Here is a 14,026-nt window from a genome sequence, read left to right as displayed (position 1 = left end):
CTTTTCATGTTCCTGTTCTTCTCTAATTCTGTTCTGGTGGTATTGTAACATTTGTAACATTTGGGAAGGGCTATTTGCTTGCCAGGTACTCTCAACCTTCAATACTCTATTCTTGATCGGGGGTAAGGAATTTTCCACTAGTTTGCTCACAAAAAGATGTGGATATGATTCACTACTTGGCTTAAGGCCACTATTAATAGAAAAACATTTCTCGAATCTAGAATAAAAATCACTGGTGTCTTCGTCCTGTTTCTGTTTACAGGCTGAAATAGCATCCCAATCTTCCTTTTTAGTAACTAATAATCTTGGCAAAACCTGTATCAAGAGTTCAGGTAGTGCTTTAGCTTTGTCCCCAAGACCAACACCAGGTTGCCTGGCTTTATCCTCTTCTTCCAATTCTGTCCAATTTATCTTTTTCTCTCCCACCTCCCAGTCTTTCTCTTTAAGCTTTTCGTAAATGCCAGCTGGTAACAGTACTTTTAATAATTTAATAATGTCAGCGTACGTGTAATCCCCTATGCGGAGAATGTCTTTTAATTCACGGTGGAACCCCCCTCGGGTCTTTATCATGGCAAGGCAACATCTTTTTCATTTCCAATATTTCTATTTTCGTCAAGGGTGTGTATACATATACTCGTTGAAGCTCACCCGCTGTATTTTTGACAGGATGAACCTCTCGTAGGGGGTTCTGTCTGTCTATGTGGAAACCCTTTCTGTCGTGGTGTGGGGTAGGAATCATGCACGTAGAAAGAAAAGTCAAGTACTTATGTCGTTGGTCCAGAATGACATTAATTAATTCGGTACCTAGGCCTATCCATCTCTCTAGAAGTATATCGTCCAGTAATTTATACAAGGGACCGGGATCAGAATATTGACTCTCGTACAACGTTATCAAATGTTGAACCATGTAAATACCGGCCAAGCGCTGTTCGTTCTGTGGAAAGCTCAAAAAGGTCTGAGCCACTACGTTACCATTATATATGTTAGAATTAGATACCCATTGAACGGCTGATCGTGCCAATTCTTGTTCATGTACGGTGTGGGGTCTATCGCACTCTACTCGTCTTTTAAGTGCGTTCTCAGTAGCTTGGAATAGATGTTCGAGGGAATACCTTTCTTTTATAGGAGGTCCCTGTTTGCGGTAGTCGAGGCACTTGGGCCTGTCAAACTGCAGTGCTTTGCCTACGTAATTCATTTTATCCACTTCCTCAGTTTCGTGCTCAGCATCATCTGATGTTGAATCAGAAGCGGGGAGTCGCCGGGAGCCAGATGCCCGAGCGTGAAGATTTCCCCCAGCCGCGTGCCTATGCGGTGCTGTGAAATCATCACACACACAAAAATCTCTCACTCGTAGGAGGAGAAGAGACTAGGAAGTTCCAGTGTCTTGATTACACATAAGGTCGTAATCCTCTTTTTACTATTTTTCTACTTCAAGTGGTGGTGAAGTCTTAGCGTGCTTCGCTCACTTGTTGCAGATATATATGGTCCTGATGAACGCTGAGCTGAGTATAGGCTCTTTTTAGCAGAAACATGTCGACCTATATTTGTTTTTTGCTTAGGACTGGGTGGTTCAAACTAACATAACCACTTTCCCGTCCGTTACTACTTTCACTAAAACTTTTAATGAGGTTAGAACTACCCCCTAATAAATTAGTTCGGGGAGTAGTCCATACTTCTTTTAATTTTTCAATCACCACTTTCAATACAGAACCCAATGAAGACAAATGGCAACCAACTGTCTTGTTGGTGCCTGAGGGTCCTTTCCGATGAGTTGATTCACTCATGTCACCACTGAGTTTCTTTCTGCATTCATTTAGCTCTTTAAAGTATCATAGCGATGAGTTTTGGATTTTCTGACTTTTTTTGTTTTAACTGAGATGTATCTTCTATTGTATTATTGATAGGTTCATTCTAATTGTTATCAAAGATCATATTTATATGTTACTTTTAACTCTACTTTGATTGGTTTCAGTTTAGGTAAATTATTGCAGTTATTACAGATATGTCAAGCTATTCTGTGTCTATGATTAATTTCTTGTGCTTTTAGTGTTTTTGCTTAAATGAAGAAGAAAGGAAGAAAGTGATGGCTAGACCTGTCGACCCGTATAATTAGTTCAGTTATTATGGAATCATCATTCACTATCAGAAGGTCTAGAATGGACCATCGCACATATGGGAGACCAACAGAAATTGGGTTAGGTCATTGTTTTTTAAGAAAGCGGGTTAAAGTCACCAATGAAGCACGTGTTGGAGTAAAGCAGAGCTTTGTTGGTTATGTTTACTAATATGTGTTCATGAAGGAGATGTTATCTCCTAGTAGGTGGTAGATAATGTATATTTTGGTTGGATTTGTGTTCTTGACTTAAAGAGTTTTGATTTTGATACAGTTGATGCGGTTGATTGTGACCCCCTCCAACTATTCCCAATTCTCAATTCATTTTTTTGATCAAGTAGGTGTGAGGCACGAGTCAGTTGACAGCTGGTTGGAAAGTTTCATTTAGCCAAATCTCAGCTTCAAAATATGACAATTAGGTTAAGGGCCTTTGATGATGTTAAAGGCCGCTATAGAGTTCTGGAGTGGCTGGAGATCTGCAGTCATGATAGGGTATTTCATGCAGCACAGCACTGTTTTTCATTATAGATGACATTGTTGTTAAAGCGATGAGATTATTGAAGTTAGGTCCTTATTTGTAGGAAATCGTGTCTTGTTTCCTGCTGTCAAAAATAGTGTGGATGTTGGGAGTACTTAAGGGACTGCAGGTTAGCTTGTGGTCTCATTTTCAGCCAGTAATATGTCACCTGGGGGATCTGGTAACAGATCTTTTTGCCCATGGTTTCTGGAAATAGAACACAGTATGTGTCATATCCTGTAAGATTGGAACTTGCTCAGCTTATTGTGTTTATCAACACTATAATGTCTGTGACTTAATAAATTGTGTTTTATGGCAGAGTATAGGGAGTTCAGGATAGGGAGTTCTGAATTTTATTTTAGCATATAGGTCTATTAAAAAAAATGTGGTCTTAGTGTGTCATCCTCAAAAAGATTCATCATTAAGAGAAAGACAGTGTTTGGGAGTTGAGTTAGGGTAATCACAATCAATAGAGTAGAATAGCAGTAGGACAATAAATATGTGATGCTAGATGTGATTTCAGTTTGTTTGAGAATTGGGTTCATCTTTCAGTTCTTCATCTTTGTTTGTTCATTTGTAAGTTCATTCAAGCTTGGGAGAAGGTTTGTGAGGCATGCTATTTAGTCCTCAGAAGCATTTTATGCTGCAGGTGAATAATAAGATAAAAGGTGTTCAAGATTGGTCAAGGGAATAGATCAATCCATTGGTAAAGGGAGGGCCGGGTGGGGTTCTAATAGGAAGAGGACATGATTGGAGACTTGAAGTGATAAGGTAAAAGGTGGTGTTGTTAGATTCAAGTGGTGCTTAGTGGTGTCAAGCGTCAGTGCTCCTAATACCTGAATTGGTATTTGCTAGACCTAGCATCCTTAGCAGGGTTTTCCCCTAACTTTTTGCCATCAGACCGACTGTTTTTGCAGATCTTAAGACTCTGCACAGTTTACCATTGCTACCTAGTGCTAAAGTGCTTGTGCTCTCTTCTTAAAACATGTTAGATTGGCATAACCCAAGGTACCCAATTGGCATACTTAATTTACTTGTGTAGATGTTTTAATATTTTCTTCAGCTCTAATATAGATAGATTTTAATGTTTTTATGCTATGAATTTTCATTGTGCTGTTATGGTCTTTTAATAATACCGAATAAAGCTATCTTGACTTGACTTGACTTGAATTTACTTGTAAGTACTTAGTTAGGTGACCCTACCTGTGTTGAGTGTCTATAAATTAAATGCTGTTAGTGGGCGTGCAGCACTGATTGTACCACCCACTGTAAAATCACTTTACGTAAGCCTCAGGCCAGCCATTGCAGCCTGTGGGTGCAGTTTTACACTACCATTTTACTAGAGCCAAACATCCCTTTTTAATATATATAAGACACCTCTGTGGCAGACCCTGGACAGCCCAGAGGGCAGGGTGCAACATATTCAAAAGAAGGACATGTACTTTTAACCCCTTGCACGCGCCGTGAATTATCGCGCTGTGCGGGCAATTTACATAGTGGGCGGGATTCGGACAGCCCCAGGCTTTCGTGAGCACACGCCCACCATGACTCCTGACTGCGGGGGGCCGTCATGAGCATGCAAGGGGTTAAGTATTACATGTCCTGGTAGTGGCAATCTCTTAAATAAATATTTCGCTGCTGCAAGGCCCACCTCTTCCACAGGATAACTTTCAAGTTACCTTATTTCATTTAATAGGTGTAATTTCCAAATGGGAATAGGGGCCCAGTTGATGTTGGTGTCTCTGGAGTCATATTTAAAATCCTAACATGGTGAAATCTGATTTTAAGTTACAATTCTGAAAAGTGCCAATTTTAGAAAGTTGCAGTTTTCTTGACTTTGCCATTTAGTCCCTGCAGTTTGTCTTTGGGTCACATGTCTAGTTGTGGGTGACAGTTGGGCTTTATGTAATCCTCGTAAACAGACACACACAATGAGGAGCTAAAGTGTGACTTGATTGGACATTACTAGTTGGATGGAGGGAGGAGCTGGGCCAAGCCCCACTTACACTTGAATAGGCTGTGTCCTGTCTCCAAACAAAGGACTGCATACCCCTGTACTTAGTCTGGAGCCAGGGCCAGCAAGGCAGGGCACCTGTGCAGCTGTGTATAAATACTGGACCTCAGGCACCAACTCTTTACTATACTTCTGGAACTGTGGATACTCTGCCAGAAAGAAACACTGCTGTGCTGCTGAAACAACTGCCACTCTGCTGTACTGGTGCTCTGAAGGAACTGCTGCCTGCTATACTGACCTGCTGCCCTCTGACCTGGGTAAAACAAGAACTGGGCCTGCAACTTCACCCATGAACCCAGGACACCAGAGTAACTCCAAGGGCTAGCCGGTTGGTATCCTGATCTGAGCCTCAGGGACATAAAAGGTTTCTTAACATACTGCATCAAACCCTGGACGCCCCTGCAGTGGGTTCCTGACCCGGAGGTGGTACCTCTCAGGTCTTGGACCCTTTGTGTGGCTCAAGGGACGTGTATTCAAGCTTTTGGGCTCTTCACGACTATGAATGGACCCATTTGCACTGAGACCCCACTGCTCGCACTGTGATTCACACTCCTGCATCAACTGTTAGCGGGAGACTGCCAATCTGAACCTCCAGCAATGCCTGCCGGCGACGCCTAGCCTTTTCTTCGCACTATGCCAACAGACTCCCATGACACTCTCCCTGCTCCTTGTGGCACCCTCTATCGCAAACATGACTCTTGGCACAGATTTGAGGAGGTAAACTTCAACAGGCTTAGCCTGGTGACTGTAGCCAATTTGTGCGATATTGCAGTTGGCCTGAAAGTGGGACTTTGATCCGGTCCTGCATATCCCTAGCTGGTGATATCTGCGTTTTGGCGCTATTTTCACACACTGTTTAAAAATTCATAATTCCGTTTCTACATGTTTGTGCTGATTTTTTTCATTTTGTTTTTATTTCATTTACTCTATTTGTCTTACTTTGTGTGGGATCCTTTTTACTGTTTGAAGTGTTGTACAAATACATTAACTATTGCTTTGAGGTTAAGCCTGACTACTCTGTGCCAAGTTAACAAGGTTGAGCACAGGTTAATTTAGAGTTAAGAGTGTGTTTGCTGCTTGACCAGGGCTCACACTCGAGTCAACAATTAACCTGATTTCTCACAGTTTTCATTTGTGCCTGACTTTTCTGATTCATTTCTCCTGAAAAGTGAATCAAATGATTTCAGGTTGGCATTAGAAACTTGGATCATGATATTGCCATTTTTATATGTGGAAATGTTCAATTCTGTCACATATAACTGGGATGGAAATATAGACAATTTGTGACGGTAGGGATTGTAGCGGTTATTTTAGTTGTACATACCTACTATATTAAGTAATTGTTGGAGATCTTTGACCCTCAAGTGGTGGTGTTAGATCTGAAAAAGTGATGCACTGGTGGTGCAAGGGGCTCATAAATAAGCTCAGAGGGCTAATTTATGAGGTATTACCATAGGGCGCCGCAGCAAAGCCTGCGGCGCCGTCCTACGGCAAGAGAAAATGGCAGGAATGTGCTGTATTTATCAGATACAACGCATTCCTGTCCTTTTCCCCTGCAGCAGCGCACAATGGGCTCCGTAAAGAGAATGGCGTTTTTTTACTTCCTGTTCACTCGCAGTTTACTGGGAAGTGTAGTTTTTATTTGGAGTCCTAAAGTTTTTACAGTGCGAGTGAGCAGGAAGGTAAAAAAAGCCCTTCTCTTTATGGAGCGTTCTAGGATTGCTTTGAAAATGGAAGCCGCAATATCAAGAATCTGGTGGTGGTTTGTGGCTGTATCGCTTGCAATAAAGAAAATCATTCAAAAAGACAGTCAACATTTAAATGTGTCCCTACTAAGGATTCAAATGTAGTTGCTCTAAGATATCCGAGGCTTAATGTTCTCCCAGGTTCTACCTTGTGCTCAGAACCTAAATATATTACAAGAGAAAAAATATGAGGAATCACACTATTGGCACTACCAGTTGCATCACCTTCGGTGAGCAAGCTATAGGATTTTGGTTCAAATAAAACCTTTTTAGTTTATTTAATAATACCTATGAATCACTAAGGGAGAAAATGAGAAGCATGTTTGGGGTTATTAAATGCACTTAACACACCGAAAATCATGCATGAAGCACTAAAAACAACTCTACCCTGAGCAAGGAATGGCACAATACTATAATTTTGCAACATAGTGTATGTCTACCTTTTAATTATCAATGGATGAAAACACTGGTGCCATGTGTATGGCATTCTATCCATCCTTTCATGTATATTAAAAAAAACTCTGTCTTGTGATTTGAACAAAATGTTGCACTTTGGGGTTCACATTACATATGGTACCCTGAATGATTATTTAAGATAAGTCAATCCTATTATTTTTGACAAAATACTATAAACAAATGTAATATAGTTTTATTTTGTTATTCAGAAAACCCGTCATGCCCTGATGAAGACCTCGTTAAATATATTCCCGTCTACAAAAGAGGTTGAAACGTGTTGGCAAAAAGCTTGGGGAAGAAGTTTGAGACCCTGCTCTCAATATAAAACAATACAGTTTATCTGTAGATATGGATTAGTCACTATGAGTGATCACAAAGAGAAATGAGTGGTCAGGCAAAAAGAGAGAGGTAGTCACTGAAACGTAATCTCATCCAGAGAGGGGAAAAATTAAGTGTTGTGAGGTAAAAAATAAACTGGACAACATTGATCCTCACTACTTTCATGGGTCTTTGGATTGTGTTGACCAAACAAAATGTCTCCTTTATTTTTTTTTTCTACGGGCACTCTTGAATTCTTGCTTTCTATTTCAATCCAGGTGCCACTGCACATTCTGTGGGGCACTTGGAATACATCTATTTTCTGTGCCCTTCTCCCATGCCAGCAGAGTTGTTCTCCCTCCCACGTCTCAGTTGGTGGGGCATATCTGCCTTGTGCTTCCCACTCCCCTAGACATGGGAGGTCGTGATGGCACCCAGCAAGTCTCCCAAGGTTCTGGCCCTCCCTGGGAGCTCTGGATAAGTGAGTTCAGCTGGGCTCAGATTTTGTCGTCCTTACTGGTTCCCATGGAAGTGAGGATCGCTAGGGATAAATGAAAGTATTAGTACAGATCAAAATATGGATGGAGGAAGAATCAGAGGTTCATTCAGTTTCCAAGATGTACTGGTTATCTATCAGAAAGGGGGGTAATGAACCACATAAGTCTCACATAAGTCTCAGTACCATAGTTTCAGAATTTTTTATCATGTTCACAGACTGATGTGTATGTAATCTCCACTTAAAGTGGTTCGGTGGATAATGTCATCATCTGGTTTGTCACTTGAGTGTCCTGTTTTACAAGCGACATCAAAACCTCTACCAGGAGAGAGACTGCCTGTATGGTGAAAGTGGTGAGTGGATTAAAATGATCTCCTATCCTTTAGGTGAATCTTTATTGGGGGAAAAGAGTAGGATAGGGATAAGTCTAAAAACAAAGTGGTGTTTAATGGATGAGTCAATGGTCCACGACGCCTAGTGGTCGGGTTGACATGTTTTGGCCAGGAACAGCCCCTATGTGTCTATGGGCTTTGTCAGGGCCAAGGGAATATATATGGAAGTCTTATAGTTCAGGGCTTCCCAGATAGTGTGTTATAAGTGAGTGGAAGCACTCACCCGTCTTCATCAGTGTGCACACTTTGCTCCAAACGGAACGTGGTAATAGGTAGAGTCTTTAGGCCTATAACTTTAATATGCATTTCATTCCCATCATGGTGTGGAGGAATGTGGGACAGGGGTTCAAGCTTGGCTTCAAACCGTCCTATGCAGTGCTTCACCAAGCATCACCCTTCAGAAGCAGTCTTATTTTTGACATATTGTAAGGATTTTGAAAGGATACTTCTGTTCAAGCAAGAACCTTTCAGTTTGATACTTTCCAGGTACAAGAAGCAGGCTCCATCGAAGAATGCTGCTCCCAAACAACAGCAGACCAAAAGTCTAACATCCCTGTAAGTCCACTGAAGAGATTATTTACAGCTGTCCAGAGACATATCCTCTCAGGCAAAGATTTAAATCAAGGACAGGGCCATGCTGCTAAGATCACCAGGACGTTAACTAGCACACCTTTTTTTATCTTCTTTCCAGACTTGACATGAGGAGCAGTGAGTAATATAACAGTAGTTGGTATCCAAAACTAAACTCTGGCATGCCCTTCCCCCATTCTGAAAAGTATGATGTCACCCAGGCGCTATGTGACATGCCGTTTGGTTGTGACCCATTGAGCACATTCTGCAAAAGTCAAGATGAGGAAGGCATTCCAGGTTCAGTGTGTTTTTGGGCTTATGGACCCTCACCTGATCAGTGAACTGTGATGATCAAAAGACATTCTACACTCCTGGGAAAAGCAAAAGGCAGGATACGTTCAAAACAGTTGGTAACCAGGAGGCGCAGAGGAAAAAATATTTATTATATGATAAGGGCGTTATTTAGAGGTTAGTGGATGGGTTACTCCATCACAGGCATGGTGGATATCTCGTCTGCCACATTAAAAGTGCCTTTTAGACTATGGCACTTGCAAGATGGTTCACAGGATAACCATCACATACAAATTGTGTTGGAGCAGAAAGGATTTAAATTGAAGGGGTTCTCCGGAAAATCCTTCAGGTGCAGTGATTGGGTTTGTATAAAACGTGAAATAGGAAATCCTGATATGGCTTCTTCGCCCATATGTCTGCATTTACTCCAGTTGGATGACCTTTAGTGCAAGGCTTGAAGGATTGTTGCGTAAACTGCGACGCTGGCGTATTCTACAAGATTTGCTTAACATCTTTTGGGAGTTGCATTGTAAGTGTTGTGATGCAGCCTTTCAATGGGGCAATATCTGGTAGGACTTTAGATGGCGTAAAATGTGAAAGACAGTTTTTAGATATCTAAAGATTACAATGGGTGAGTGTTATAGTCTGACATAATCAGATGTTCAATGTGAACAAGAATGTTTCTGGCATTTCCTGTTAAAAAATGAAAAGCACAGAAGTAGAGAATATCTGTGGAAAAGTAAAAACAAATATGGCAATGGAGCAGATTCAGACACATCCATTCAGAAGTACATTTTGTGACTCATTTTAGTGAAGAAGAATTCTAGTACAATGTCTTTCCAATCTGTCATAGCATACTATTAAGATGCACATCCATGGAGTCATATGCAGAAATCTAGCAGCGTTATTAGGAATAGAGAATAACCATCAAAGGAACTTTCAATTACAGTAAAAACATAATTGCTGCTGGACCAGAAGCAGCAGTAGGACTGCTACTGACCTTCAGGTTTCTTCCTTTGGTGCTCCCTTAACAGAGCATATATGTATTATGGAATTGTTAAGGTTAGATTTGCATCTACAGTTTGCAGGGAATATGTCATCTTTTATTATAGGTTTCGCTTGAGTTATCTCATACGCTGTCAGCAAAATCTTTTGTTAAAAAATGAAAAAGCTTAAATGGGCTTAGAATGCGCCCAAAACTTACAATTATTTACCATTGATTGTCTGAGTCGTCACACTTGTTTCCTTGCTTGTTATTGTTCACCGCCTCCTGCTTGCCTCCTAATTCCTCCAGGGGCTCCAACATTTGTCCTTGCCATGGAGCATGGACCAAGTACAGTTTACTGTCTGTGGTCACTTTCCTTCCACTGGCCATTCGCTCCTGCGGGCACATGTACTCCATTAGAGTGCATGTGTCTTCAGTCTCTCCCTCCTCCCAACGTCTGGGCTCTTACCCCAGACCCCTCCCTTCCTCTTATTGCCCATGTGTTGGTGCTCCTTCCATCCTCCACCAGCCCTCCTTCTGACGGCTGTTGCAGCTTCTCCCTCCCTCCTCTACCAGACATCCGTTGTGTGTTTCCCCCCCCCACCGTCCATTGTGTTGTGGCTTCTTCCCTCATTACACACATCTCCCTATGTGTGCTCCCTCCCTCCTCCCTTGCAATCCCTCGTGTTGCTTTCCCCGCCGTCCGCTGTTACTGATCCCTCCCTCCTCCCCACACCACCCTCATGTTTATCGCCCTTGCCCCCAAGCACTCATCTCAGTGTTTGTTGTGTTGCTACTTCCCTCCCCAAAACACTGAGCTTTTGTGAATATGAGTTCTGATTTGCTTTGTTTAATGTTTTTTAGACATATTACATAACAGTGTGGACCCTGTGCAACATGACGAAAAGGAAAAAAAAGATGATGACTGTCAATGCTGGTCGTGTTATTTCGCTTTTGTTTCTTTACTTTAGGCTCTGCTTCACAGCAGTCCATGCAACATTTCTAAAAAAAATGTACAAAGGTCATAGATATTGCACAGGTGAAACCTATTGGCTTTGTCAATGCTTTTTTATGTGTATTACTCCCTGTACATTTTGTCCATATGGGAATGTTTATTCCACAGTGGGCCTTGGCAAAAGATAAATAGTGACTGCATTTTAGCACTGTACAATGGTATTTTTGTGCACCTTAGTCTGTTGTGTTTATTGAACTCATAACCACAAAGAGTTTGGAGATACTTATGTGTAGGATGGAATTGTGGCTTTGTTGAAGAAACTCAGTGCTTGTAGTTAATTGAAATAATTGGGTAAGTATGAACTTTGAATTCACCAAAGTAACGAAATGTCTTTTCTTTTGCAGTTTTTGAAGCTCCTGATGTACAGTTAGAATTATGATGTTGCTCTTTAATTCAGGTAAGTGTCAGCTGAATAACATGCAAATTGTTGTGTTGTAGTTGGAGTGCCCTTGTTATATAATTTTGGTTGATATACGTGAATGAAGCAGTTAGAATAACAACAGTAAAGGAGCTTCAACAATAGCTAAATTAATACCATTCTGGAGTATTTTATTGAATAGTTTATTTTTATATCATATATAAGAACTCATATTTCCGGCCTCGGGAAGGTCTCTTGGGTGAAATAGTACATGGCGGGATAGCTAGACAGGGGCAAATATTCCGAAAGTAGTTTTCATTAGTCTGTATTTTCCACTCCTGTGGAAACGTCAGAGAGAAGTAGGATCCATGTTTGCTAGTATGGAGTGGGTGGGTTGTAAAATGATGCATGATTCGGTTTGGAAGGCCATTGAGAAAACGATGAGGCTTAGTTTAATAGGAAGTGCTAAAATAGTTCACAAGTTAAAAAGAAAGAAATACAGTATACAAGATGTAGGAAATTCACCTACAAACTACAGACCCAATAAAGTTATGCTTGCCTGCAGACAGCTTCGATAAATTGCATCTTTATTAAATATGATGGCCCATTATTTCCACACGCTCTAACAAGGAGTTAGTTTCAATAAGGAAATAAACTCGAATGTAATGGTTTTTAGAAAGAATTGAACTTTAGTCTGAAGGATGTGAAAATGAGGTGGCCACTCTGGGTAGAATGATGATCATGAAAAAATGCAATCCAAACCTTTTAGGGCAGATGTATGACCATTTTTGCGTGCACAAACGGGTTTGCAAACCAGTTTGCTCATGCAAAAACAGATTGGAGAATGTACAAACCCTATTTTGAGAGTTGCAATTTTATGCGATTAGCAAAATAGGGTTTTGCGACTCGCTATTAGGAAGGGCCGTTCCCTTCCGAATAGCGAGCGCAACCCTATGTAAGAATGTTTTGTGACCGCAATTGCAGCCGCAAAACACTTGCTAATTACCACCTTCTTCAAGAGGGTGTTAATTGGCTCGCAAAATGGAAGGGGTCCCCACGGGACCCCTTCCCCTTTGCAAACGCAGGGAAAAATATTTTTTAAGGGCAGGCAGTGGTCCCTTCGACCACTGCCTGCCCTTAAGAAATAAAACAAAAACGTTTCATTTTTTTCTTTTTTATATTCATCCCGTTTTCCCGTTTTCCTTTAAGGAACAAAAAACTGCTTTATTTAAAAGCAGTCCCAGACATGGTGGTCTGCTGAGCCCAGCAGGCCACAATACCTGGGATTGCCTGCCATTCAAAATGGGGTCGCAAATTGTGAGAGGCTCATTAATATTCATGAGCCTCTCTATTTGCTCCTCCATTGGGAATCGCTAACAGTGTATTACACACTGTTGTACATCCTAAATAGTGCCTCGCAAATTGCGATTCGCAAAAGACTCGCAATTTGCTTGATGCTATTTTGGCTGTTGCACATCTGGCCCCTAATGTTAAGTTAATGATCGACGAGACCGAAAACCACTCTTCACGCTCCGGCTTCATCTTGTAGAATCCACCCTCAACCTAATCCCTTTGTTATTTTTCTGAATTAAACTATGTCCCTCACTTTGAACAACCTAGGGGTCACCATGTGCTCCTTTTTATTCTTTTCATTGACATTATTTAGGATAATGCTAATTGTAAATCACAATAGTAAACCATGTAATCCATCTCCTACTCCCACATCTGTATTTATTTACTAATAAAATAGTAATTTTCTGTGGCGTTCTTGTCATTGGTAAGTAATAATAGTCCATATGCGTTGCTTCTTTCTCAATTCATGCCCTTTGAATGCAAGTTTCTGTAAGTAAGTTAAACACTGAACTAATTGTAAAAATCATTATAATCTGGGTGCGTCATCACCTGTGCAAATGCATCTCGTCAGAGCAATGCTTGTGAACGATGGTGAATGTGCCCTATTGACAACTCATACCTCAATGTATCATCTTGTTCAATGGACAAGAACACCAAGTGGAGATTTTTGGTCAACTTAATCTTAATTTCATTTTTGTTTTGCAGATGACAGGTGGATGAAGAATCTATTTTGTAATAATGTTCCGATTGTTTTCACCTGATTATACAGTTTCTTAATAAATAAATAAAAATATGTTACTGTTCATTGCAACCTGTTTCTTTGTAAAGACATGTGGTGTGATTTGAGATACGGTCTATGTTATCGTGTTCTGCTGAATGGATACTTGAAGAGCTGAATCAGTCTTATATTAACACCTTTGACGGCTGTAAATTGCTGTTTTGCACTTGAACTTTAAAGGGATATGTTGCTAGTGTAGGAAACCGAGCATCATGTTTTTGAAGTCTTCAAATGAACAGCGTCACACAGGAGAAATCAATAACAAGAATTCTACAACAATATTGTATCAACATGACTTCATGTACCAGGATGAACCAACATAATCAAATGCCGCCAACATCCACATACCACATTGATAACACAACCACAGAGCAACACAATAAAAAACAATAATACACTATGCGCAACCCAATAATGAAACACAAAAAAAACATGGCACACCAAACACAACACAATGCGAGGAATCCATAACATATTAACAAAAAAAAATGCACTTCAACACAAAGACTTTTCTTTGGGGTACTCATTTTTCTATTTTCACTGACCATAAGCCTCTTAATTTCATGCTTAACGGTAACTGGACAGGTAAAGCTTCAGCCAGGTTGGTGCGCATACTATCCAAGTT

General features: G+C 40.8%; 1 protein-coding gene across 1 annotated transcript in view; it reads left to right on the top strand.

The window, feature by feature from the left end:
• LOC147709409 (calpain-13-like) overlaps positions 1-13,416 on the top strand; it is a 454,206-nt gene extending 440,790 nt beyond the window's left edge. Inside the window, exons 26-27 of the mRNA XM_086925978.1 lie at positions 11,257-11,309; positions 13,329-13,416. Of these exons, the coding sequence (XP_086782104.1) occupies positions 11,257-11,283 (27 nt within the window). The 3' untranslated portion in view covers positions 11,284-11,309; positions 13,329-13,416. The remainder of the gene's footprint in view (positions 1-11,256; positions 11,310-13,328) is intronic.
• Positions 13,417-14,026: the final 610 nt, after the last annotated feature.

Source organism: Lissotriton vulgaris, chromosome 6 (assembly GCF_964263255.1).
Source record: "Lissotriton vulgaris chromosome 6, aLisVul1.2, whole genome shotgun sequence".
In the NCBI taxonomy this organism is placed as follows: Eukaryota; Metazoa; Chordata; class Amphibia; order Caudata; family Salamandridae; genus Lissotriton; species Lissotriton vulgaris.
This window is presented reverse-complemented; position numbering and strand designations above follow the sequence as displayed.